Raw genomic sequence first — 24,651 nt, forward strand, 5'->3', positions numbered from 1 at the left:
GCTGACGGAGCGTTGACGCGCTACGCGACCGGATCTTCGGGATGGCAATTTATGCCTGGGCACCGTCTTGCTGTGAGAGCCTTACCATATCTGCCATCTTTTATCGATCGACCTCACGAGCAAGAATACCTGGGATTCGGATTGCAATTTTTGAAAGTTGTATGAGTAGATCCCTGGTCCAGGTCTTCAGTTTCGGATTTTAGGACTTCAACCATCCTCGTATATGCCAAGGAATAATAGTGGTGCCGGTGGCATTGCTTATGTACAGACTTACTGCGGATTGGGCGGCAAAGTGGATCTGAAAGTGGATACTCAATAACAGCACGAAATAGATTACAGATTATGGCTGCAGCCTGCCAGTCGTGACGCGTCGTGTCGCCTCATCCATATGAGGACTTCTCTCTCTCCCTAGTAGTACGTGGTAGATGTGAAGCACCCCTGAGAGGGTTTCTTACTAAGGAACACGTTGCTGAATACTATAACAGACAGTCTGTATATCTCAAGTAAGCTTTAAAGACCAGGCCGTAGTCAAAACTCGGATTGCGTAGGTAGTCTTCCTACTGTAGATTCTAAAAATATCAACATCTCGCGTCCTTGAGCGAGCCTCCGGGTTGACGGGTTTGCGCTGTACTGACACACATCAAGAATCACCCATCGACGCTTGGGATACAGATGTACTTGATCGCCCCAGGTACTGCACAAATACCTACTAAAAGGGATCCAATCACGATTATCATTACCCCTTTCTCAAGCCTCATCCTTAGAACTCCTTCCAGATGCTCCTTGTTATGCCGCTGGAAATTCTGACTCACTCCAAGCCTTTCCTGGGTACTTTCGTCCCTCCTTCCCTCCTCTGTGCCCAGTCATTTACGGCAACTAGTGCCAAACACCACGCCATCAGAACAGCCGTTATGCCCATTGTGACAGTGGCCACTAGCATGGCGTTCAGATGATTCTCAATCATCGCATCGACCGTGTCTCTATTCTGCATTTCTCGTCAGTATCAGCCGTCTTGGGGATCTATCAATGGCTTCTTACACTAGCCATGAGCATCAGACCTCCCGACATCAGACCGAACGACGTGACAAGCTCAGACGGAGGCCGAGACGGCGATATAGATTTTGCTGGTGCAATGTAGAGCAGCAGGTATGTGAGACTCCTCATTATCGATGCTGCTGTGAGGAAATTACCAAACTGCGCGAAGCGTTAGTCACCATGGCTCCAAGAAGCACAACCGCAAGAAGAGCTTACCCATTTGTGCATCATTGTAGACTCCACTGTGTCTTGATGGTGGCCACCGAGGATTGTGCCCAGGAGAAATATAATCATGGCCGGTACGGGGTTTGTCGAGTATCCGGGTATCAAAATCTGCTTTTCGTTCAAGGTGAGAGAGTCTTCCGACGCTTGTCTTCTTGAAAATGAAGCCCGGGACTCAACCATCAAGCCGCACTATAACGCAGTCAATATCTCGCGCGGCAATCAGAGACAGTGAAACGAACCAAACCACCCCCAATGAACAAGAGCGATATGGCGACATGTTCAAGATCCTGTGGTGTCCACGCCCCTCCCCAACCTGAGAGATGTTCTAGGAAAACATTGGTGATTCCATAAATGAAGATGAGCAAACATTCAACCCCCTCCATGGTGACAGAGCCACTCCACTTCCGAGACGGAGAACTTGTCGAGACTTTGAGATTCCACGCCCAGCCACGCCCAGAAAAGCAGCCGCTGCAGCGGAGCATAGTTATGAGGCCGAGGAAGAAGAAAACGCCGCCCTTGATGAAATGGGCTAAGCCATTGAAAATTTGAACTCCATGCTAGACGTTGTTAACGGGTATCCAGGTGTAGTAGACGGGAACTGCTCACAAATATTCCAGCCATAGTAACTATTCCAGTGCAGAAAGCAACAAACGCTAGGACGATCATTACCATGAGGAAAAAGATAGATGTGGACGCCACAAGAGGGATGAAGCGATCGGCTGAAATCATTTTGGACCGGCTTTTGGTCCAGGAGAGGGGTCGTTTATACCGTCCATCGACTGCGGCGAGGGATGGAAAGAAAGAAAAGTCCCACCGAGCGCGGGAGTCGGTTCTCATGGGATTCGATCGATTCGATCGACTCTCTCTCCGAAATTGGAAATATGTCGGGTCTGTGGCGTGTGTTTGGTCATCGCCAAGGGACTCCTCGGATGATTGAAAAAGTCTGGAAGACGAAACTAGCGGCTGCTCTTCGTGACTGGCTTCAAAGGTGGGTTTGATGGAGTGGGATCGCGAGAAGCTTCTCAGGATGCTTATAATTGATTCCAAGATAGCAACTGCAGTCAACGTCCAGGCCAGTGAATGATGTGAGCTATTGGGATATAAGTCGGGTGTTCTGGCGTTATATGCTAGACCAAAGACAGTCCCAAGGGCATGCAGCCCGAGAAGTAGTATTCGGGCAGGATATGCAAGTTTGGAGCGGGCGATCTCCAGGGACGCCACTGGATATGTTAGTGTTTGATCCTTAGGTGGATGGAAGCTACTTGCGGATGGGAAGGGCTCCTATCCAAGCCAATATCATGAACCCAATATGCAGATATAAAATGCTTGACGAGATAGGTTCTCTGAAGTAGTTCTTCGCCGGTAAAGAATCGGACATGGTTGCGTTGCCTTGGTCAACACGGGCTTGAAGGTGCTGTGCCATGGAAGTAATGGCTCCGGAGTCACTCGCAGTGAGGTGCTCGCGTTCGTGTGAAGAGCCTTTCAGATGCGGTGCACGAGAAGACAATATCTGTGTTCAAAATCAGGAAGCCAGGATGTTGTTTCCCATGTAAAGGAATGTCTTGAAGCATGCTTGTATATATTTCGGAGATGACGCAGGAAAATATCGCATTTATACGGTGGCCTGAGTTCCGATGACCCTCAGACCCTCGAACCCATCAATAATGACAGACGATCCCAAAGCCTCGTGAGATCGCAATTTGTAACCCTAGAAGGGTACAAACATTAACGTGCTCTTGGATACTGGATACAGCGGAACGGCAACATGTGGGGCATGCTAAGGCTGAACCATGCTTAGCATAAGGCTGTGACCGTACTAGGCTGAAAAGGGTAGCATCTTGCGAAGTTGTCTACGCACTCATCTGGTCGGGCTTGAGGCTCGGTTTCCACATTGAGGTGTGCTGCTGGTGGTTGTACACACCCCGTCATGATCCGTCGAACTTGCATAAAGACGGCTTTGGAACGAGGCTGCATTTGTCATGATACTGCACACAGCCTCTCAATCTTCTTGTTACATCGTGAAATTATTTACTAGGAGGCCCAAGGTTTAACCGCTTTAGCGCCCTCCAGCGATGCACTAATCACTCGGCTGACCTTCTCTGTTGGTCTTCCGCCGTTTAATCGGCGCCGTTTAATCGAATGTCGGGTTCGGACACTGTCGTTCTCTCATGGCATCTTCGATCTTCGAGCCCCCCGGGAAATGAAAGTCCGACAAGCCTGTTCCCAATGTCGCTGCCGCAAGAAAAGATGCTATCGGGTAGATAATGGTAATGCGTGCGTTCGTTGCGTGGAGGGAAAACTTCAATGTTCATACTCGATCAAGCCAACGCGGCCTCCTCAGCAACAAAGACTGCAGCCTTCGGCATGGTCTTCAACGACAACATCTCCGTTGGAACTTCCGAAAGACGTAGTAGAAAGCGTGGTGGAGCTCTACCTCCGTTACATACATGACAGACCACACAGTCTGTTTCATGGTCCGACCTTGAGACGTCAAGTGCGTGATGATCGACTGGGCAAGGCTCTACTTTGCGCCGTGTGCAGCTATGGCAGTCGATTCCATGCAGACGCCTCGATCCAGTCATTAGCATCGCCGCTCACCGCAGAGGCAAAGCGGATCTTGAACATGGACATCGAGAATGCATGTCTGGAAAATGTCAAGACGGCCATCTTGGTCGCCAATCTGTCTGCTTCAGAGTTGAACTCGACTTCGGAGGCAATCTACTGTAGTCTGGCCAACCGAATGGCCTATATCTTAGGCATCAACAAGCCGGACCCACGGGACAGCATTGTCGTCAAAGAGACCAAGCTCAGGGTTTGGTCGAGTTTGTTCATGAGCGACCGCTGGTGTTCTACCAGGCTGGGCCTGCCGCGACAGATCAGCGACTTCGACTTCGAGGGTCGCCACGCTCCACATCTGCCCATGGATGAATCTGTCTTTCACCGACTCGGTCCCGACGAGCATGCCATGCCGGAACCCTGGAAACCAGGTCTATGGGCGCACATGATTACCCTCGTCCGGGTCTTCGGTCCCATACAAGACTTCAACCAGCGGCTCGCCCAGGATGGGGTCATGGACGATGAGCTCGACCGTAGCGTTGAACAACTTGCCCAGGAACTGGACTTGTGGGAGCAGCTGTTGCCAGTCGACATCAAGTTGACCAGAACGAATCTGGAAAGTCACAGGAGGAACGGCCAGGGCGGTCCCTTCGTAGCGCTGCATCTGGGGTTTCATCACTATTCTACACTTCTCTACTTTCATTCCCTGGATTACCCTCCTGCCACAGCTGCCGTCGCTGCCAGGACAAGCTTTGCGGATCGTTGCAGGGCGCACGCCTCGGCATGCAGCACGCTTCTTCAGACCGCTCGCGAGACCGAAGGCTGCGAGGCAGTCTATGCGACGGTTGGACAAATGACCATGGTCTCGTCCGCTGTGTTGCTTCATACTCTGTTGTTCGGCAATGATCATGAACTGGCAGACGCGCGAAGCAGCCTCACCTCCAACTTTGAGGCCTTGATCGAACTCAAAAAGTACTGGCCTGTCAGCATAGGAAAGACGGTACGTCTGTGATATATAACCTTGTATTTTTGCTGACTGGCTGACCTGCCGGAGATCGAACGCCTGTTTGTCTTCCAAGACATGTGCCTGATGTCAGCTGATGCCCAATCGACACACAAGATCGATCGGTGGATGGTAAGATTTCTGCTGGAGCATTCACTGCCGCTGCTCGATGAGATACCGCCAGAAATCAATGACGCTCCATCATCTGTCGAGTTTGCAACCCCGTCCAATCACGATCGATCGTTTACCGAACGTGGTCTCATCACGAAGCATGTTCTTAGTGGACTTCTAGATGGAGACATGTAAAAATGGATTGGTGAGTTTTACTCAACAGATCCAAGATCAAATTCGAGGCGGTATACATGTCGGCACCCAGATACAGTCCTCCGGAATGCAAGTCCTCTCAATCCGGCAATTTTAGGCACAACTCTGCGATACACTATGCTTGCTCGATATGGTCGCTCTCCTCACGCGCCTTCATGACCTCGCCCATTGTCCCATGTTTCCCGGCAACGTTCGAGTCCTCTCCGTCAAAGAGAACAGCCAGCTCCTCAAGAGAAGATCCTTGAGATCTTTGTCAGTAACTGAACAAGCGTCCTTGCAGGGACTTATGGTACTCACCTCGAGTTTCCACGTAAAAGAAATAGATGCACAAGCACTCAATCACCAGAATAACGATATACACAATATAGAATTTCCAGGCGAGGTGCTGCAATCCAATAGGGTTGACATATTGGTTCAGGATCGATGCAACAGCAACACCGGCGAATGTCAACGAGAGACCTTTGGCGCGGATATTGTACGGCAGGATCTCGGCACAATAACCGATCGTCAGGCCAGGCCAGGCAAAGCCTGCCATACCATAATAGCAGAAGATCATGGCAATGACCGTACTGCCAGCGTTGGTGTTGCCGGTCTCTGCATAGACGGCAGAGCATGCTGTCCAGATGCTAAACGTCACCAGCATGCCAATACCCGCCGACAGGAACAGCTTGCGTCTGCCCATCTTGTCAACCATGAGTGAGAAGCTGACGGCAACGATCAAAGACCAGATCTGCAGGCCACCGTTGATCAGTGATTGATCGGTGGAGCCTTCGATCCCGATGGAGGTGAGGATGGAATGGATATAGTATGACACCAGTCCGTTACCCGAGCATTGCGAGAAGAAGGCCGTCATGAGGATCAGCATCACACGCTTGCGGTTGCCTGGTGTCTGGAGCAACACCATCCAACCCTGATTCGAGTACAGCTTCTCTAGTCGGATGGCCTCGTGGACTTCGAGAAATTCGTCTTTGACGAACTGGCTTTGTTCGTCACCGTTGGCATGGTACTATTTTGCGGGTCAGCGGGCTTTGTCCACCACTGTTTTGCAACAAGGATGGGTGTGTACCTTCGCCAATATCTTGAAAGCCTCGCCATCCCGATCTTGTGCAATGAGCCATCGCGGGCTTTCAGGAAGGAGCCAGCACGCAAACAATTGAAAAGCCGGCAAAGCGGCTTGGATCCCAACGGGGATCTTCCACGAAGCAGAAGTCTTGTACTTGGTGGTCCCAAAGACGGTCCATGCGGCGATGATGCTTCCGAGAAACCACAGAGTATTGAACATAGTCGTCACCTTGCCACGGTGCTGAGGATGGGCAAGCTCACTGATGAGGATTGGGGCGCATGCTTCGCTGATGTTGGACCTGTGCTGCATCAGCCAGACCGCCTAGAGATGTGTCCTGGAACTCTTTTTACTCACCCCAAGCCGACCAAGAATCTACCTCCGAGGAACATGCCACGATTGACGCTGGGTACAACTGTTCAAGGACACATGAGACTGTGTGACGGTGGAGGAGACCGGCCGCAGGACTGACCTTGCAGTATAGCACCAATAATGATGACCACGCAACCGACAGCGACACCAAGTCTGCGGCCGAACTTGTCGGCAATATATGGAGCTATTGAATAAGGTCAGTGGAAAGATGCATAACATTTCTTCGGTTCTCAACGAACAGACGGGAAGTGCAGAGAAAGATCCAATCTGGAGGATGGCGGTGAATAAGCCAATTGTCGATCCCTGAGGATGGCCGAACTCTTCAGTCATTGTCAGCAGACTGTTTTGAGTCCGTTTCTTCATCAAAGGGTATCTCACGATCTCTCCATGGCTCCATGGTTTGCAAACCGTTCAACAAACTCCCGTCATATCCTTTGATTGTCGAAGCAATGAACAAAATGGGAAACATGAGATAGAGTTTGCGAAGGCCTGGATCCTTCCACCATGTTACTTGAGGGACCTCAAGTCTGAAAACAGTATCCTCGGCAGGCATAATATGTTGCACAGTCTCTTTCGGAGGCACCACGGCGACGCCGTTGTCCTGAATTTCGTTCCCCATGATAGAGATGGGAGTGTCGAGCAGGCAATCTGAACTTCCAGACATCTCCTCAACGGGCGAGACTTCTGTATCTTTTATGGATCTACCGCAAAAGGGGGCCCCGGCCTCCAGAAGGCTTTTCTCCATCAATCCAATTGTGGGGTATGGGGCAGAGAACCTTTTCCAACCAGCCTTCATTCCCGTGTCGGGATATCGTCCAATGAAACCTCCCGCCCGCCGCTCCCGTGGACTGAACTCACTCCAATCCGGGCAGTGGACGGGGTCCGCCTTACTATCTGGAGAAATCGATCTGAATGTGCGGGTTACGAACCGGTGATGTTGTCGGCTTATGGGCCAATCACCCGTACTGGATGCCGCTTCTGATCCAGACCTCATCATATGACGGCGCTGTCAAGCCTCTTCTATGGGCTGGAAGTGCCGCGCAACCGGAAAAGGGTGGTGCTTGAACTCCATAGATACAGGACCTATGTCGGAGCACAGCCCGAGATGACCGGTATCCACGTTCTCTCCCGTGTTTTGTTCAACAGATAAATCCCCTGTCTGTCACAGCTGGAAGAAACAGAGTCCTACACGCATACTAACCGACCTGAAAGTTCACCGACAAAAGACTTTCACCAGAATGCCGATTCCACACCTCCAACCCACGCCCACGGGCAAGCAGCTCATAGTAGATGACAAGCCCTTTCTCATGCTCGCTGGCGAGCTGCAAAACTCTTCCATGTCATCTGCCGAGTACATGCGTACTGTGTGGCAGAAGCTGACCGCGGCCAGCGTGAATACGGTCTTGGGCGCCGTACAATGGGAGCAGATTGAACCCGAGGAAGGTAAATTTGATTTTGCTGAGTTGGACCAAGTCATCTTCGATGCCAGACAACATGGTCTTCGGCTGGTCCTCTTGTGGTTTGGGTCTTTCAAGAATGGTGAGTCGTACAACTGTCTCAGCTTGCTCGCTACAACGTTGTTGACAGCAACATTGTTTCCTTACAGCCACGTCCATTTATACACCTGGATGGGTGAAAACAAATCAGAAAAGATTCCCTCGCGCGAGACTCCGACAAGCCGGTGGAAGGATAGAGATAGCCGACACGCTGTCCGTCTTCCAAGAGGAAGGGCCCGCAGCCGATGCCAGAGCCTTTACAAAGCTCATGGAGCACATCATGGAGATAGATGAGCAGCATTCGACAGTCATCATGGTGCAGGTCGAAAACGAATGTGGCATCCGTGGCGACTCTAGGGATGGCAGTCGATTGGCTGACGCCAGGTACTATGCTCCCGTGCCTCAAGATCTGCTTTCATTCTTGAGCAACGACTGGGAGAACCTGCACCCATCGCTGAAGGCCAATCTGCAGCATTCCAAATTCAAGACCACAATCTCCGACAGCTCAAAGAACAAGTCATGGGAGTCGGTCTTCGGCACAGGCGCGCAGACCGACGAGCTCTTCATGGCATACCATTACGCGCGATACGTCGAGAAGGTCACAAGCGCCGGCAAAGCGGCGTACCCGCTCCCGATGTACGCCAACGTGTGGCAAAACTACAAGGGCGAGGACAAGGACCTCAACTTCAAAGGCGTGGTCGTGGCCGGCGGCGGCGCGCCAGGCGAGTACCCGTCCGGAGGCGGCGTGGCCAACGTGCTCGACGTCTGGCAGCAGTTCGCGCCTTCGTTGGACTTCGTCGCGCCCGACGTCTACCTCAACGACTACGTCAGTTCGTGCCGCAAATACCGCCACCGCAACCAGCCGCTGTTTATCCCCGAGCAGCGGCGTGACGAGTACGGTGCCCGGCGCGTGTGGGCGGCCTATGGCACGTACGCCGCGCTCGGGACCGCCCCGTTCGGCATCGACACCCTCGACCCGGCCACCAACCCGTTCAAGCTGCATTACGGCCTCCTGGCCCAGATGGCCCCCTACGTCCTCGCCGCACAGGCTCGCCCGAATGCCAGCTTCGGCTTCTTCTTCGACGAGCTCGCTGCCGACGGCTCCGACCCGAGCCCGCCCATCACGACGTTCTTTGGCGACTGGGTCGTCCGGGTCGAACGGTCGTTTGTCTTCGGTCGTCCGGGACCGGGCTTCGGCATGATCATCCACCAGGGCGGTGCGCGCTTCCTGTTGATCGGCTCCGGCTTCCAGCTGGTCTTCTCGTCCCGCGACCCTGGCAAGACGTTCACGGGCATTCTGCGCTACCGGGAAAAGATCGTCGTCGGCCCCGGTGAGCTGGCGGACGGCCGCGTGCTCAACGGCGACGAGACCCGCACGGGGAAGTTGGTCATCATGCCGGGCGAGGACCCGGACTATGGCGGTTACCCTATCTGTGTGACCATCCCGGCGAGGACCCGCGTCGCCGAGGTCGAGATCTACGCTCTGGGAGAGGAGGAGAACGACGACGACGACGACGAAGCCGGACTGAATGGAGTTGATGGACCGGTTGATGACGATGACGGGTTCTCCTTGGTGGAAAGACTGAAGAAGCAAACCATCGCTGCGGTCAATTGAGGCAGGAGCGACCAGGCTGTAGATTTCTTGCCGCAAGTCAGAATCTGGTACCACTTTCATAAATCTATAGACAGGAAGAAGATGTCACGAATAGTCCCACGTTGCCTAAGAGGCCGCCCTGGTAAGAAGACTTGAATTCTAGGCACTTGTACCAATAAAACTGGGCCTGCAGTTAATATTGTAGTCGGGGCGCCCACCGGGTTCATGCCAGACAGATGAAATTTGTCTTATCAAAACCATCATATATGTCAAAGAGCCCGCGACTTCGACGTTTCGTCAAGTTCATGCTCTTCATTTAGACGGTAGCAAACATCAAGTGCCGTGTGGCAGAAGGTCTAAGCATCTCATGAGACCGTCCATGAGATGATCCATCTATCCAACAAGCTAACCTCCGAGAACGGCTAATCCCAAACACAACGCCAGACCGTCTATCGTCTATCGTAACAAGTCATTAGAGGTTTCTCTAATGCAAGAGATCTCTGATATGCGAGCCTTGAAGGCGGTCATACCGACATACGCTTCCTCTCTTCAAGAGACTGCCGTCGCAGTTCTGACGTGGCCTTCGGCAGTCTAGCAAATACGGCCCAGACCAGCAGAGCCAGAGCGGAGAGGCCGAGAATCATGGTGAGCAGGTGCTTGATGCCGAGGCTGTCGGCCATCTGGCCCACTGCAAAAGGCGCGATTCCCGCTCCCACCTGGCCCAGGGCGCCCACCGCTGCGACCGCGCCGACTTGTGCACGAGAGGGCAGTTTGAGAGACAGAAGCAAGATTGCAGAAGGGAAGATGGGCCCGCAGAACAGGCCGCTACCTGCCACAAGAAGCAACGAAGCAGTGACGTTGGTCAAGAGTCTGAACAGGACCTGCAGAACCATCAAGGCCAGCAAGTATCCTGCAACTGCCATCCTGACGCCTATGTACTGGCTGAGCGGACCGAGCGTGAAGCGGCCTGTGGACATGCCGATCCAGAACATGGAAGTGGCCAGTGAGGATGTGGTCGGGTCGGTGTGTCGCGCGCGGCGCATGTAGACGGCAATCCAGTCAGTGAAGCAGCCTGGGTTGGATGTTAGTTCAAACTTGAAACTTCACCGGGTGGCAGATCCAAGATTGTCCGGAGAGTGAGAGCCAAAGTCAAAAGTCAGAGTCCAAGTACATACCTTCAAGGCCGACGTAGAAGAAACAGAAGGCGCCACAGATCCAGGTCGCTCGATGCGTCAGAGCGTTATGGCTGTGCGGTTCAACTTCATCCGAATCATCATGGTTCGCAGAATAGTGATCTGCGTCATCGAGACGGAACGCGATACCCAGGACCACGAGTTCGATGACCAAGAGCAGTCCCTTTTAGGTTTGACCAGATCAGTGGTGGTCGCTTTCTGCCATCAATTGGCCCGAGACTGAGAACTCACCGTCATGCGATAGAACTCGAACCATTTGAATCCTTTCTTCAACATCAAATTCGCCACTTGCGGTCCTAGGATGGAGCCCACGGAAAAAGATCCATGCATGAATCCTTGGACGATGCTGGCGTAAGGCACGCTGGTGGCCCATGCACAGAACCCAGCGTCCGACAGTCCTATCCCGAAACTGCCGAGGAAGTAGCCGGCCAAGGTGACGTGGAAGGACGAGCCTGTTGCTAGGAGAGACATTGCGACCAGGCGGATCGCGGGCGAGAGGAATGCAATCCCTCGCCGACCGAGACGGCCATGGATGAGCTCGACCACCACGGTGGAACAGACATAGCCCGTCACTGCTGTGGGGAAGATAAGTGCCGTCGTGCCATCTTTGAGACCGTAGAAGGCGCCAATCTAGACAGCATCCGCGTCAGTAGCCGTTGGGTTTTAGGTCAGTGACTCGAAGAGAGCCACGTGGAAGGGAGTCGGACGCTGCCTTACCTCAGGCAATAAGACCTGCTCATGTTAGCAATTTCACACAAGGTGGCTCCAGGAGATGGGATACTTACACCAATACCCGTCACAATGACACCACAGATGAAAAAATTGAGCATGACAGCCAGCTGTTTGAGGACCGTGAAAGCGGGATGATGGAGTGCCTCGTGCTTCAATTCCGGAGATGATGCCAGGCAGAGACTCCTCTCTGATGTCTCCTGAAGACAACCATCTTGCGGGAGGAGTGGTTGCTGCTCTGTCTCGTCTGGATGCTCTGTGGTTCGTCGCAGCCATGAGAATACCATGTCGACTGCTTTTCGTGATTACGAAGGGTCGGCAACACAAGGGAAGGGGTCTGCAGTCATGTGGAAATGCCTCTCACTCCCAGCTTGAAGGCCAATGCAGGATATACCCAAACCGTTGACACAATGTTGTCTGTTTCTTTCATATACAATGATTGTAGTTCTGGGGTCCTGAGAAGACCTGGGGCTTGTACATCGTAGAGACAAAACAATTGACGAGGTACCTCTTTGGTAGTCGCCGTTCAATCTGTATCTGTCTGGATCTGTGCTTTGACGTCTTCTCTTATCAGCAAATGTATATCTGACATCACATCACGCTTGGGGAAAGGGGATGGTGTTGCCGATTGCCAGATCCACACCTACTGTACATGTTTCGAGATAAGGCCAGCGATAGGATCACGGTTTGTTCCATCCGTTAATCCGTCAGCCATCATTGCTGCTAGCGAGGAGCTGTGACATGTCTTCTTGATAAGATAAAAGGCCAACAATCTGAACAATCCCGCGTTCCCAAGCTCGGAGTTGAAGGTCACAATGTTCCAGATGAAGGTCATAGCTGTCAAGGTTTGAGGATTTGAACCGAAATATAACATCAGACCAGAGAGGTGGAAGATAAAGTAACAACCAAGAAACATGATCCAGCTCATGGTCCACGCAGCGTATTTGCAACCGGCATAGCACGGAAGGAGAGTGGGTGCAACTTCCACGCCTCCATGCTTCTTCTGAGAGACCTGAATGTAAGTTCCTGGTGCCATACTGTCGAAACAAGAACAGGATGTCCTACCATCTTCTGGAACACGGACCGGAGAGCGTATGATACTTCCAAGGCCGCAGATGTGTTCGCGAAGTCTGGTGGGCAATGGCAATTGATCTGGATGTCAAGCTGTACCGCCTGAGTCAGGAAACAGTCTGCGAGGAGACAGTAAGTGGGAAAGAAGTCGTGCTGTACAAGATGCTTTCTCGGGACATCTGTCTCTATCTCTGTCTGCTCTCTCTGTCTCGTCCCATCCCATCCTGAGCTGAGATTGCACTGGAGCAAAGCGGTGGACTGCACAAACCCTCCCAACGACACGGCTCTGAGCTCCTCATGCTGGACCTCATGGTCTCTTGATCACCCAGAAGGACCACTATCCTTGCCATCCCAGCAAGAGACATCTCCTTTCTCCTTTCTCCGTGGAACCCGGATACATATCACAGCCCAGATGCAATACGTCCCGACGAGGACGACACGAACAGAACATACTCCTCAATCAGCCTCATCCAAAGGGGTTGTTACCACAGCTCCAGCCCTCCATCAAGCACCAACCTCGCCCAGTTGAACTACCAAAGCATTTCGATACTGGGATCCTTCCACCCTGATATCTCCCACTGGAACCCTCCACCATGTCTGAGACCGGCGCCCTCCAGAACTTCAACTCAACACAGCCTCCCAACTCTTGGCGAACCCGACCACACACTATGGGGTTCATATATCAAATTCGCCGATTTTCCTCCAAGAATTCAGAAGCCCCGGTGGCCCAAGTGGTCAGACGCACACTCCAGCCTAGCTGTCCAGTGTAGCGGCACTAACCACTGCATCAAGTCGCCGGGGTTCGCATTGGTAGGGGGGTCTCTTAAGGATTTCTTCCACCCTATTCGTGCCTTGCGGCCAGGACTCACGCTTTCTCTGCCGGTAATGTCTGAACTTTCCTGACTTCGAATTTCTCCTGACTTCGGAGATTTTCGATGCATGGATGGCGATGAAACTACCGGCAACAGGGAAGGGCCATGACTCCTGGTCACCCAAGCAAGAATCGAAGGTGGAAGGAATCTCGAGACCCCCCGCCCCCCAAAAACCCCGATGGTAAAAGCCCGATGGTTCGCGTTTCACTTCTCCTATACCAGGCCTCGCAAGGGGTACTGGTGTCGGGAAGTGTTTTTGTCAATTCGACTTCTGTAAGTTAAGTACTAGAGACTAGATAGAGTAAGGCAAGATATTCCCGCCATAGGGATTACTAGACATATTTCTATATATCATTGTATTCTTTTTGCTAGTTGTCTCTGGTCAGATACGAGTCCGACTTAGTCAAGATCTTTCTGCTGTCTTTTCCCTGTTCAGCCTTTGTCTGTTTTGTTCTACTGACACCTTTTCAACACCAACCTGCAGACCTATATACGAACAGTTGTCTGCGCACGTCGTCTATACCCTCGCTCCAATCTTAACCTCGATCATCCATCTATCACGTAAGCAATCTCAGTCTTCATTCCTCACTCGTATATTTCGACAAAAGCCTCCACCGCACACCATACCTAAAGACCAAGACAGGAATGGGGGCCACAAAGAGACTAGCAGCAGCAAGGACCGTGAACCCCCAACCATACCCGAACCGATCGACCAGTGGCTGCGTAGCCAGCGGCAGAAACGTGCCCATCAGACACCGCGTGACAATGACGGCAGTCATGGCCGAGGCGGCGTGCAGCTTGAACGCATCCACCACGTACGTCAGCAGCGGGATGAAGCCCAGCATGGTGGTCATGCCGAGCAGGGCGATCGCCAGCACCATGACCCAGAGGGGGAGCTGGGCTTGGGCGGTCCAGCCGTAGAGGGCGACGACGAACGGCACGGTGAAGCCGCCGATGATGACAAGAGGCAGCCGGAACTCGGGTTCGCCGATACCTTTGTTGCGCGTGCGGAGGTGGATGTAGATGCCGTCGAGGGTGCGGTTGATGACTGCGACGCTGATGGCGGAGCCGACGCCTGAGAGAGAAAGACAAAGCATGTTAGTCAGGTTGCACAAGACCGCGTTTTCCTGGTCAATATTCAAGTTCGATTTTCTTGACACGCATGAAGAGGAGCAAGACAGGGGGCCGAAACAAAGTCAGAGCGTGCAGACGAAATCGGGTATTTGTTTAGGGGTTGGTTGGTTGCTCGTCAATCCACTTACTTATACTAATGAACGTCGAGCCCGTCTTGGCCGGCGACAAGCCGTAGATCTGCTCCAGAATATCCGGCAGCGTGGTCGAGAAGATGTAGAAGTAAGCGAACAGGAGAGACCCGAACAGTGACATGGCCTGCAAGACGGCGGAGCTGTAAAACACAACGGCAGGTCTCATGATCGAGTCCCAGAATTTATGCTGTGTTTCGGTCTTCATGTCCGCGTCGCCAAAGACCGTCTTGAGCTGCGGGTTGCCGGACTCGGCCCGCAGCCTGGCAGCACGGCGCTTGAGGATGGCGACTTTGTAGGTTTCGCGGAAATAGGTGAGGAAGACGATCTCGCCTGTGCCGGCGAGAACGACACTCATCCACAAGACATTACGCCAGCCCAGGCTCTGCGCGACTTGCCCGGCGATGGCGGGCCCGACGGCGCTGCCGACCAGCGGCGCCAGCATCACCATGCTCATGGCGGAGCCGCGCTGGTCAGACACAAACATGTCGCCGACGATGGCCGGGTTGAGGACATTCGACGCCACGGCCAGGCCGGTCAATGCTCGCGCGGCAATGAAGAGCGGCGTGCTCTGGCACAGTGCGGCGAGGATGGTCGCCGCGATGAACAGCACATTGGCCACATTAAAGACTGGGTACCGTCCGAATATCTCGGACAGGGGGGCGATCAAGAGCGGTCCTGCCGATTCCCCGAGTTCCCAGATCGTGACGAGGAGGACACTGGCCGATTTGCTGCCGTGGCCGTGGCTCAGCTCGTCCACGATGTGAGTGGACACGGGGACGACTGATAGGCATGTGAATGTTCTAAGACCGAAGAAGGGGTTGTTAGTATCGTACAGGACATATGTCACACAGTATATAGACAAGCTTCGTAACTCTGGAACTGAGGAGTTTGGAGCATCCTTACACTGTAAAAGAGATGAAGGAGAGCAGGGCGACGATGCCCCATTTGTAGGCTGGCCGCCAGTCCAGAGGATTCTCGTCGTCGCCGTCGGCATCGAAGTCAACCACCACATCGTCTTGGGTCACGGATTTGTTGTCCACGCTGTCGGCAGTTCTCTGGCGCAGCAACGGCTGCGTTTCATCTGCTATTGTAGTCATTGTTCTGGTACTATCGCATGGCTTGAAAGTCCAGTGGACGAAGTGGTAGTGTCGTGACTCAAATCTCCTCTATGATATATAAATATGAAGTCAGGGAGGTTTGAGCTCCCAAAACTCGTGAGCGTCTTGAGTAATCACGCAAGCACCACAGATCTCACACCCTGATTGGTCTCGATGGACGCTGGCTAGACTCGAAGCCTGATCCTGATCAACCTCTTCTTCCCTGTTGCCCCGTTGAGTGTCAGCACAAGGGCGCGAATGTAACAATGTAACCTTTGAAGCGACTGTCATCCAGTCGAAGCTCCCAGTTGGTCAATCAACAGATGCTATGGATACGCCGCGATACCGTGATACGACATCGTCGCAGCCACAAACAAGAGATGAGGCTGGCTAATGAATCAGTCTCCTAAAAGATGTGTTTTTATTGAATGATTGACGAAGGCACCACTAGACTTCGCAAGAATATAAGTGTATAAGACTCGAATACCACTGTGGGTCGGCGGGAGTCACGCCAATAGTAATACAATGAATACAATGGATTCAATGCCGAGCTGCAGAGAGTTTTTTAATCTTTCAAACCCGGTCGCCACGCATTCCTTTGAACCTGGAGCGTTTCTGGCCTTGTGGTAGTAGATGCATGGGTCATGCTCGAACACTCCTCCACCTCTTCGTAACTGACACAGTCCGCCGATGTTCACAGACCTGCCTCACACATCTGAATAGATATGATGACGCCTCATTAAGGCCGGCTGGCACCCACACTGGGATCTGAAGCCTTCAGTATGCTCGATCTCCCAGAACGGGTATATTGTGTGAGTTTGACAGAGGGAGAGCCATCGTTTCAGTTGGACAGTCTTGTCTCTGGAGCCTGAGGAGGCGCCGATGGTCGTCCCCGAACACAAATTCCACCAATCGACCGTTATGGGACAAATCGTCTGCGGAGGCCATGCTGTAATGGAGTGTCTCCAGTAATGTCTCCCTGGACAGCTCGAGGCAATGGCAAGTGACGCGAGCCCAGGATAGCCAGCGGCTGCATGCCTTCAGCACATATTGACGGCCAAGAAGCTGTTGTCCACGCCGGTTTGGTATTAGACACTCAACTTCAATGAGCCAGTTTCCGCGCTTCCCGGGCGAGAGAAGATTCGGCAGTTGTGTTCAGTGCCTCAATCTCTTCCCTGGCCAGTAGCTGCCGCTGCTCCTCGTCCGACCTTGATCGAAGCTCGACCTCCAAGCCCGCCTGTCGCACCATGGTAACAAACAACTGCGCCCTGATCATTCTCCTCAGGGCCTTCTTCATCGGTGGCAAGCCTTCGTCTTTCCGTCGCCGACCTTCCGCCGTCAAGGTACGCTCGGCCTCCTCGCGTGCGGAGTCTCGTATCCGTTTCAATTCGCTGCGCAGCCTCTGGTTAGCAGCCAGACGGTTCCTTCTCTCTTCTTCGGCCTGTGTCCGACGTTCCTCCTCTTCAGCCTGTAGCCTTAGCTGCTCTTGTTGGGCCTGGAGCTGCCTTTCTCTCTTAGCTTCAGCTTGCAACCGCCGATCTTCTTCCTCCTGGACTTTCCGCCGTTGTGCGTTCTCCATCACTATTTCCAACTGTCTCGCCTCATCCGCGGCGATCTCTTGACGCCTCTGCTCTTCTTGCTCGGCTTCTAAGCGCGCTCTCTGCTCTTGCGGGATCGTGGACCATTCTAGTTGAGCCTCTCTTTCGGCCGTTTGATGGTCGACAACCGTTTCGTACTCGGGAGGATTAAGCCGGGCCCATTGTCTCAGGAATTCCACGCCGTCCACTTTCTCCGGTGTGTATGTCGTTCCATCGGGACGATCTTGGACTCGAGTCGTACGTTCCATCTCCAGAGTCACAAAGGGTGTAAGCTGTTTCGACATGTTAGCAAGGGACACCGTCTTTCTCACTCAGCAACCACGGTGGATGTCTGGCCATGGGGACTGACCGAGAAGTCTTGGGCGCTGGGTGCATTGTAATGCGGTGTCTTCCGCCAGTCAACGACATAGCCGCCGAATTCGGTGTGCGAACCCATCGAGCCGGTTCGGTTTCCTCGATAGAATCCACGCCCGACATCTTTGGTGGTGAACCGGAGACGGGCGCACAGCTGGGGGGAGGGTTTAAACATTGTCATGGCTGGAACACGAGCAGGACTCCCAGCGTCCTTGCTGTGTGCAGAAATCTAAGTGGTTGTGAAGCGCTGGAGGGAAGTGAAGCAGAGACGCAGCACAGCCTGAGGTTACCGTGTATTGTGTACAGCCAACATCAACTTCAACTTCAATGTCTCAATGGAAAAGTTCGGCCAAGCTGATCCCGTTTGGGAATCATTGTGACGCCGCCCTGTGCAGCTCTTCAGCATGTCATTTGAACTGCGCAGCCTCGTCATAACGTAAGCAAAGCATGTTTCAGCCTTGCACGGACAAGGCTGTTGCCCCTCGGGATTGATTTGCTATTGCATGCTGGCTGGATGGACAGAGAGACCTTGTTATGCATCAAAAAGGCCAGCGAGTACATCTGCAGAAGGTCTGTGGACTGAACAGCCCCTTTCATCCTATTACTTTATCTTCCTTCAATGGCACCAGCTCTTGAATCGTGCTTTTCGTTCGACACTATGCGTAAACGGGTTGGAGTCTACCCTATATGGACAGTCTTTCAGGCAAGGAAACCCACTGCCCAGTCACCTGACCTGTTAGAGAGCGAGTCTAAGCATTCGCAATCCGACTATCAATCTTCTATCTAAAATAAATACTAAATAGAGCGACAAACGCTGCATAGTGTCGATTAAGAGTGGGCGAACTTGCTCTTCGCCCTCAACGTCGGCCCGAACTTGTAAAAGATGAACCTGAACGTGGTCAGCAACCTGATGTTTCGCGATAAGTTTCGGAGCTGGCACATACGGCCATGGCGCCATGACCAAAGTCAAGAAAGCAACCAGGGCCGAAGCCCATTGGTAGCCGAGGTTGTTATACACTACCTTCCAGTCAGCATAGCTCGAGGCTCTCTCGTCGACAGAAGCTTACTCTGATTCGTGAAAAGCGGAAAGGCCGCCGCGAGGAGACAGCGGGTAGTAGTGTTCACTGCCATAGCACTGGCGGCATACGTGGGGTACGCAGCAGCCAGGAAGGTGAAGATACCTTGAAAGAGGAAAAAGAAGCTGTTGGACCAAAGTCAGTGAGTCTCTCGTCTGCCCACAAGCGATTGAGGGACTTACGCAGTGCTGAAGAACAGCGTCGCGATGATGGGCACGATCCAGTGTACTGACGCGTAAGTCGTCCAGGCGAACCAGAATAGTGCTGCTGTCAGCATGGGGCCTCCTACAATGGCAGGAGGGAGTCTCAGTTCAGGCTGAGGCTTATAGTCTGCTCCATACTTGGCCTTCTCTTTCGCGATCGACCGTATCCACTGCTTGTGCCAGAGCGGGTTGCAAAAGCAAGCCACCACGTTTCCTACCGCCAGACCGAGGAAAGTCAGGCCGATCTGCCAGAGATTGAACCCGTGGTTGTTGCCGAAGACCAGAGCGAAGGCCGAGAAACACATGTACAGGACAGCCTGGAGCAGCGAAGTATATGTGCTGAGAACGGCAATCATCGGGTCCCGGAACAGGAGCTTGAATGGGATGTAGAGGGACGCTAAAAGGGCTCCGGAGAGGGACTTTTGTGCCCGGGCTTTCTCGGAGGCCGAGTAGTACCTGTTGTCGCCGGTATCTTTGCGGAGCTTGGCCGCTTTCCTGCTCAGGAGGACCGGATGAAAGGTTTCCGGGGTGAGCAGAACGCAGAGGAGGATGACGGCAGCCCAAATGATCTGGACATAGAAGCACCAGCGCCTAATCAATGTTAGCAGATTCCAATTGTGAGCATTGGAGGCTCCTACCAGTCCGTGAACGAGTTGATGAAGCCACCCATGATGGGACCCAGAGCTGGGCCGACGAAAGGAGCTCCAGTGAAAACTGTCATTGGAACCAGGAGCTGTTGAGGGATGAACATGTCGACCACAGTCCCGGCAGCGACACCAAGGAATGCGCTTCCGGAAAGACCACCCAGGAAGCGTGCTACCAGGAGAGTCTGAATGTTCTGGGCGACGGCGCACGGAATCAACCAAATGAGGAAGAAAAAGGTCGAGGTGAGGTAAATTGGGCGGCGTCCATAGAACTGACGCTGTAGTCAGCATAAGCTCGAAGCAGCTCGAAGTAGTACCCCTACCTCCGACATTGGGCTAAAGAGAAGAGGTCCCAGAGCCAGGCCAATCAGGTACAGCGACAGTCCGAGGTTGCAGATTTCGAGAGAGCAACCAAACTCGTCCATGAGCTGATCGTAGGTCATGGTGTACAGGGAAGAGGTGCAAGTCCTATCTTCTGTTGGTGCGCTGGGAGGCGAGTAGATGTGGAAGTACTTACACCATTAGAGAACCCATGGCCACTCCATTCACGTAGAACCATTTCCTGAACGGCGAAAAGGTACGCGGGTCGAGAGGGTCATTGTCACCGTCCCATTCCACGAGAAAGGAATGAGGAGCTTCCTGGGCTTTCTCTTCATCACCGTCACGCTTTGAAGGACTCGAGCTGCTTGGCGACGATATTGCCTCGTGCTCTTCGTTGTGCGTGACCATAGTTGTGAGTGGGATTCCTTAAGTCGAAAGACACGTCGAGCTCGTCGATGCGAATGTAGGTATATTGGGACGAGATCACGATCCAGGGTATTTGAGGACATTGAGCTCCTTGGTGAGGTCTTGCCGGCGCCTTATAAGGTTCGAAGAGAAGCACAAGCAACGGAGAGGGCGTACAGACGGACACCGCAAGGCTGTTTCCTCCGCTTGACCAATTAGACGGACGGACGGTACGGCCTCGATACATCCCGCAGCCTTGCGTCTCGGAGGCCGTGTGCTTACATGAGATCTCCGTGTTTTCGACCGTGAGAGTTCGATTCTTCGGTTTTTGCTCCGTCCGCCGTGTTGTCTCTCATTGGAAACAGGACCCGACCGCAAGTGCCTCTGGCAATGAATGTCCGGGATATGAAAAGCTCCTATTGACACACGTTAGACGTGCTAATAAGTCCGCCATGACGTGTGCTGTAGCTCCGTGACTCGATCCGAAGGCGTGCTTGAGTATATAAACCTGCTCCGCAGAGTGAATCTCAGAGCGCCGCAACCTATGATTTTCCCGCAAGATTCAGACCCTAGCAAGACAGACCGTCAGTCCTCTCGCATACGCCAAACATGGCAGAATCGGCAGTCCAGAGACATGATGTTCGAACGACACTCAACTTTTACAAGCCAAATGCAGATGGGTCGCCCCCCGAGCCAGCTTACCTGGCACGACCAGAAACATTCGAGCGTCCCTCAGAGAGCCAACAAGTGATCATTCATGATGTGTCTGGAGACGAAAACACGTACACTTTGGACAGCCACGGATTCCAATTTGTCACATCTCCCAGCAAAGAGAAGGACTTTGTGGATGCGGACCGAATCAAGGACGTATATTACAGGGAAGTTGAACAGCTGCTGAAAGAATTGTGCGCCTCGCCCGCGATCACGAAATCGATTGCAACAAGAAAAATGGCAGGAACAGAAACAGACACTGACCGGGCGTCGTAGAACTGGCGCCACGCGTGTGCACATCTTCGATCACACGATTCGAAGGCCGTCGAAGAAGGAGAAAAAGGAGACCCAGATTAAGCCAGCTGTAGCACATGATGCAGAGAAGCAAGGTCCGCCTCCTCCGGGTCCGACATACTCGGTCCACGTCGATCAGTCGTACGAATCTGCGCTCTCACGCGTACGATTTCATCTGCCAGAAGACGCCGAGAGGCTTCTCCAAGGCCGAGTGCAGCTCATCAACGTCTGGCGGCCCATCAGAACGGTCAGACGAGATCCCTTGGCCGTGTCGCCATCGGAGTGCTTTTCCGAGGACGACCTTGTCGTGGCTCCCGTCATCTACCCTCATGGTAACCGCACAGGAGCGACGCTGTTAGTCAAGTACACTGACCGCCAACTGTGGTACTACAAGGCACATCAGACTCCAGAGGAGGCGCTGGTATTCAAGTGTTTCGACAATCGTGCGGGTGCACATAGTGCGAAGTATGCGAAACGTGCAGAGCGGGTGCCTCATTCTGCCTTTGAGATTCCCGGAACTGAAAAGGAGGAAGAGCGCGAGAGTATCGAGGTGCGATGTTTGGTTTTTCACGAGGATGATATCGAACAAAATTGACCGTGTAGTACTAGTACCTGATAGTACTACTACTAGTAGTAGTACGTAGTAGAATACGGAATCCGGATTCTAGCCGGATGACCAATCATACTAGTAGATCACAAGGCTGCACGGCGGACGAAAGGCTTGGCACGGTCTCCGTAACCTTGACTTTCAACCTCCGTACCGCTCTTCTTCTGACGCTCATCCTAGGGCCTTCAAGTCCCAGGCAGACAAATGTCGCCCAGAGCGCCTCAAGCCAGCTGGCTGCGAACGAAAACGAGCCACGACTTGGACAAAAGATGACTTGGATGGTAGCATGGACACCGTCCCTTCTCCACGCGGCGCGCCGCAGAATCATGCCGCCTTCAAAGTCCGGCGGCGGCAGCTGCGGAGAGGCACGCACAGCTGCTGGGAATGCAAGCGGCGGAAGATGAAATGCGTCTTCGAGCCCGCCGTCAACGCCACGGCTTGCTGTGGCTGTTGGCGAAGAGGGTCTCGGTGTCTCAGCCAGGAGTTTCCCGAAGCCAGCGCGATTGACATGGAGATGGTCGCAAGACTGAATGACGCCGGTAAAACTGGCAGTGGCACTGGCAGACCAAAGACGGCGGCGGTGCCACTATCAACGACCTCAACCTCAACCTCAAGCCCTCGCACTCCATCATCAGACAAACCTCTTACGCCTACGTCGTCTACGACGTCGGAGCCGCCACGAAAGCAAGCATCTCACAAATCCGACCCTGAGAGCCTGTCTCGATTCCTGTACGAATCGCTGCCTTCTCAGGAAGATACCGAAACGATATACAAGGCAATTCCTCAACGGCCTGTGCATGCTCATGAAATGATGACCATGCCGTACACCTGTCTCTCTCAGCACGACCGGTCCCCACCGTCCCACTCGCTCGAAGTCCCATTACCAAACCCAAGGACACATCCCGTGCTGATTGCCAGACATATGCTTCTGCTGGCCAGCCTCCTGCAACACCTCCACCCCGAGGTCCATGCCGATATCAGAAATCTTTCAGAACCACCACGGGCTATGTCAGAGCGGCTAGCCGACCTCGCCGTCAGCCACGTCACGACTAGGGACGAGCTGCTCGGCAGTATCGAAGGCCTGGACTGCATCATGATTGAGAGCGTGTACCAGGCGAACCTCGGCAACCTCCGCCGAAGCTGGGTCGCGGCACGCAGAGCTCTCAGCGTAGCACAATTAATGGGTCTGGACCGCTCGAGCAACCGCACACCACAGTACGAAGTGCTTGACGCTCGGACGAAACACGACCCACGCACCATGTGGTCTCGGATCGTCTTTCTGGACCGCTTTCTCTGTCTTCTGCTCGGCCTCCCGCAGGGCTGTCACGAGAAAAGCATGAGTTGTGAAGCGATCCTGGCAGCGGGTCTCCCTATGGAACGGCTCGAACGCATCCACTGCGCCGTTGCGTCGCGGATTCTCGAGCGGAACGAGTCGGAGTCGGAGCTGGGCGCTCCTGACCTGACCAACATCACTACCACTCGAACGTTGGATCTGGAGCTGCAAAAGGCGGCCCGGAGCGTGCCCAGCAAGTGGTGGTTGACTCCCAAGTTGGACCGTACGGCAACAGACCCGCGCGCCACCTTCTGGAACACAGGCCGCCTGTTCGCCCAAGTCCTGCACTACAACCTCGTCAACCAGCTGCATCTTCCGTACATGTTACGTTCTTCTTCGCGGGGCGCTCGCCAGGACGATGAGTTCTCGCGGATCACCTGCGTGAATGCCTCGCGGGAAGTTCTCACGCGCTTCATCACCCTCCGCGGCTTCAACGGCATCGCCTCCAGCTGTCGAATCATCGACTTCCTCGCCCTCATGGCTGCCATCACTTTGTTGCTCGCCCACCTTGACAGCCACCACTTGGGCCCCGGGAATCTCCTGGCTCACCAGTATCACAGTGATCGCGCCATGATCGAGCAGGTGCAGGACAGTTTCCGAGAAGTCAACAGTCTAAACTCAGATGCGCTCAGTGCCCATAGCGCCGATCTGCTACGGAGATTACTCGCCATTGATGCGGATAGCACACAGGGTGCCGGAAGAGTGAGCGTGCACAAAGCCGAACCCGGGTCGGCGCAAGCCGGTCTGAACGATGAAGGCGCCGTGAGCGTCCACATTCCTTACTTTGGTATTATTCGGATCACCCGCGAAGGCTTGAGCACGACGCGCCCCGAGTCGCAATCCAATGCCCAGAGCATGGCCGTGGCTGTTACTACTGGGAACGCCGGAGTCGAAGCACCAGTCGCGTTGCCGGAGATCTATATCACGACTCAACTCGAACCCGGCGCCTTGTCCACATCGACCTCTACCGCAGATTACTCTGCTATGCACTTCGCACCACAGCACATTGATGACATGGATGACATGACAGATCCTCTGCAACATGCCAGTGGAGAATACCCTGGATTGGCGGCCGGGATGGAAGACTGGGCGTTTCAGGGCGTCGACCTCGCTTTCTTTGACAGCCTGATGCGGACTACAGGAAATGGGTCATGACGGAAGGAAAGGCAAGGTATCTAGGCAGTGTATATATTTTGTAGGGTGAGTCTGTGCG

General features: G+C 53.5%; 10 protein-coding genes across 10 annotated transcripts; 4 read left to right on the plus strand and 6 right to left on the minus strand.

Moving 5' to 3' along the window:
* Positions 1 to 808: 808 nt before the first annotated feature.
* A1O1_08843 (uncharacterized protein) lies at positions 809 to 2,480 on the minus strand (the record flags this gene model as incomplete). Its single annotated transcript, XM_007729701.1, has 5 exons — positions 1,867 to 2,480; positions 1,500 to 1,817; positions 1,252 to 1,449; positions 1,039 to 1,194; positions 809 to 985 (listed from the first exon to the last, which is right to left on the minus strand). The coding sequence occupies exons 1-5, from the start codon at positions 2,095 to 2,097 to the stop codon at positions 809 to 811; spliced, it is 1,080 nt and encodes a 359-aa protein (XP_007727891.1). The 5' UTR covers positions 2,098 to 2,480.
* Positions 2,481 to 3,460: 980 nt separating this feature from the next.
* A1O1_08844 (uncharacterized protein) lies at positions 3,461 to 5,125 on the plus strand (the record flags this gene model as incomplete). The annotated part of the gene is made up of 2 exons (XM_007729702.1): positions 3,461 to 4,816; positions 4,871 to 5,125. 2 exons carry the CDS (start codon positions 3,461 to 3,463, stop codon positions 5,123 to 5,125), a joined length of 1,611 nt encoding a protein of 536 aa, XP_007727892.1.
* A 133-nt stretch (positions 5,126 to 5,258) lies between these two features.
* On the minus strand, positions 5,259 to 7,194 carry A1O1_08845 (uncharacterized protein; the record flags this gene model as incomplete). Its single annotated transcript, XM_007729703.1, has 7 exons — positions 5,259 to 5,383; positions 5,441 to 6,149; positions 6,210 to 6,504; positions 6,561 to 6,618; positions 6,676 to 6,759; positions 6,815 to 6,895; positions 6,954 to 7,194. 7 exons carry the CDS (start codon positions 7,192 to 7,194, stop codon positions 5,259 to 5,261), a joined length of 1,593 nt encoding a protein of 530 aa, XP_007727893.1.
* A 619-nt stretch (positions 7,195 to 7,813) lies between these two features.
* A1O1_08846 (uncharacterized protein) lies at positions 7,814 to 9,686 on the plus strand (the record flags this gene model as incomplete). The annotated part of the gene is made up of 2 exons (XM_007729704.1): positions 7,814 to 8,114; positions 8,182 to 9,686. 2 exons carry the CDS (start codon positions 7,814 to 7,816, stop codon positions 9,684 to 9,686), a joined length of 1,806 nt encoding a protein of 601 aa, XP_007727894.1.
* A 503-nt stretch (positions 9,687 to 10,189) lies between these two features.
* On the minus strand, positions 10,190 to 11,874 carry A1O1_08847 (uncharacterized protein; the record flags this gene model as incomplete). Its single annotated transcript, XM_007729705.1, has 5 exons — positions 10,190 to 10,737; positions 10,841 to 11,021; positions 11,090 to 11,488; positions 11,576 to 11,590; positions 11,644 to 11,874. 5 exons carry the CDS (start codon positions 11,872 to 11,874, stop codon positions 10,190 to 10,192), a joined length of 1,374 nt encoding a protein of 457 aa, XP_007727895.1.
* Positions 11,875 to 14,108: 2,234 nt separating this feature from the next.
* Positions 14,109 to 15,892, minus strand: A1O1_08848 (uncharacterized protein; the record flags this gene model as incomplete). The annotated part of the gene is made up of 3 exons (XM_007729706.1): positions 14,109 to 14,605; positions 14,793 to 15,595; positions 15,699 to 15,892. The coding sequence occupies 3 exons, from the start codon at positions 15,890 to 15,892 to the stop codon at positions 14,109 to 14,111; spliced, it is 1,494 nt and encodes a 497-aa protein (XP_007727896.1).
* A 1,102-nt stretch (positions 15,893 to 16,994) lies between these two features.
* On the minus strand, positions 16,995 to 18,019 carry A1O1_08849 (uncharacterized protein; the record flags this gene model as incomplete). Its single annotated transcript, XM_007729707.1, has 2 exons — positions 16,995 to 17,762; positions 17,840 to 18,019. The coding sequence occupies 2 exons, from the start codon at positions 18,017 to 18,019 to the stop codon at positions 16,995 to 16,997; spliced, it is 948 nt and encodes a 315-aa protein (XP_007727897.1).
* A 653-nt stretch (positions 18,020 to 18,672) lies between these two features.
* Positions 18,673 to 20,496, minus strand: A1O1_08850 (uncharacterized protein; the record flags this gene model as incomplete). Its single annotated transcript, XM_007729708.1, has 7 exons — positions 18,673 to 18,733; positions 18,789 to 18,861; positions 18,912 to 19,045; positions 19,103 to 19,714; positions 19,762 to 20,039; positions 20,091 to 20,235; positions 20,285 to 20,496. The coding sequence occupies 7 exons, from the start codon at positions 20,494 to 20,496 to the stop codon at positions 18,673 to 18,675; spliced, it is 1,515 nt and encodes a 504-aa protein (XP_007727898.1).
* A 606-nt stretch (positions 20,497 to 21,102) lies between these two features.
* A1O1_08851 (uncharacterized protein) lies at positions 21,103 to 22,093 on the plus strand (the record flags this gene model as incomplete). Its single annotated transcript, XM_007729709.1, has 2 exons — positions 21,103 to 21,398; positions 21,481 to 22,093. The coding sequence occupies 2 exons, from the start codon at positions 21,103 to 21,105 to the stop codon at positions 22,091 to 22,093; spliced, it is 909 nt and encodes a 302-aa protein (XP_007727899.1).
* Positions 22,094 to 22,391: 298 nt separating this feature from the next.
* On the plus strand, positions 22,392 to 24,593 carry A1O1_08852 (uncharacterized protein; the record flags this gene model as incomplete). The annotated part of the gene is made up of 1 exon (XM_007729710.1): positions 22,392 to 24,593. One exon carries the CDS (start codon positions 22,392 to 22,394, stop codon positions 24,591 to 24,593), a length of 2,202 nt encoding a protein of 733 aa, XP_007727900.1.
* Between the last annotated feature and the right edge of the window lie 58 nt (positions 24,594 to 24,651).

The sequence above is a fragment of the Capronia coronata genome, assembly GCF_000585585.1.
Source record: "Capronia coronata CBS 617.96 chromosome Unknown acBCG-supercont1.11, whole genome shotgun sequence".
NCBI lineage: Eukaryota > Fungi > Ascomycota > Eurotiomycetes > Chaetothyriales > Herpotrichiellaceae > Capronia > Capronia coronata.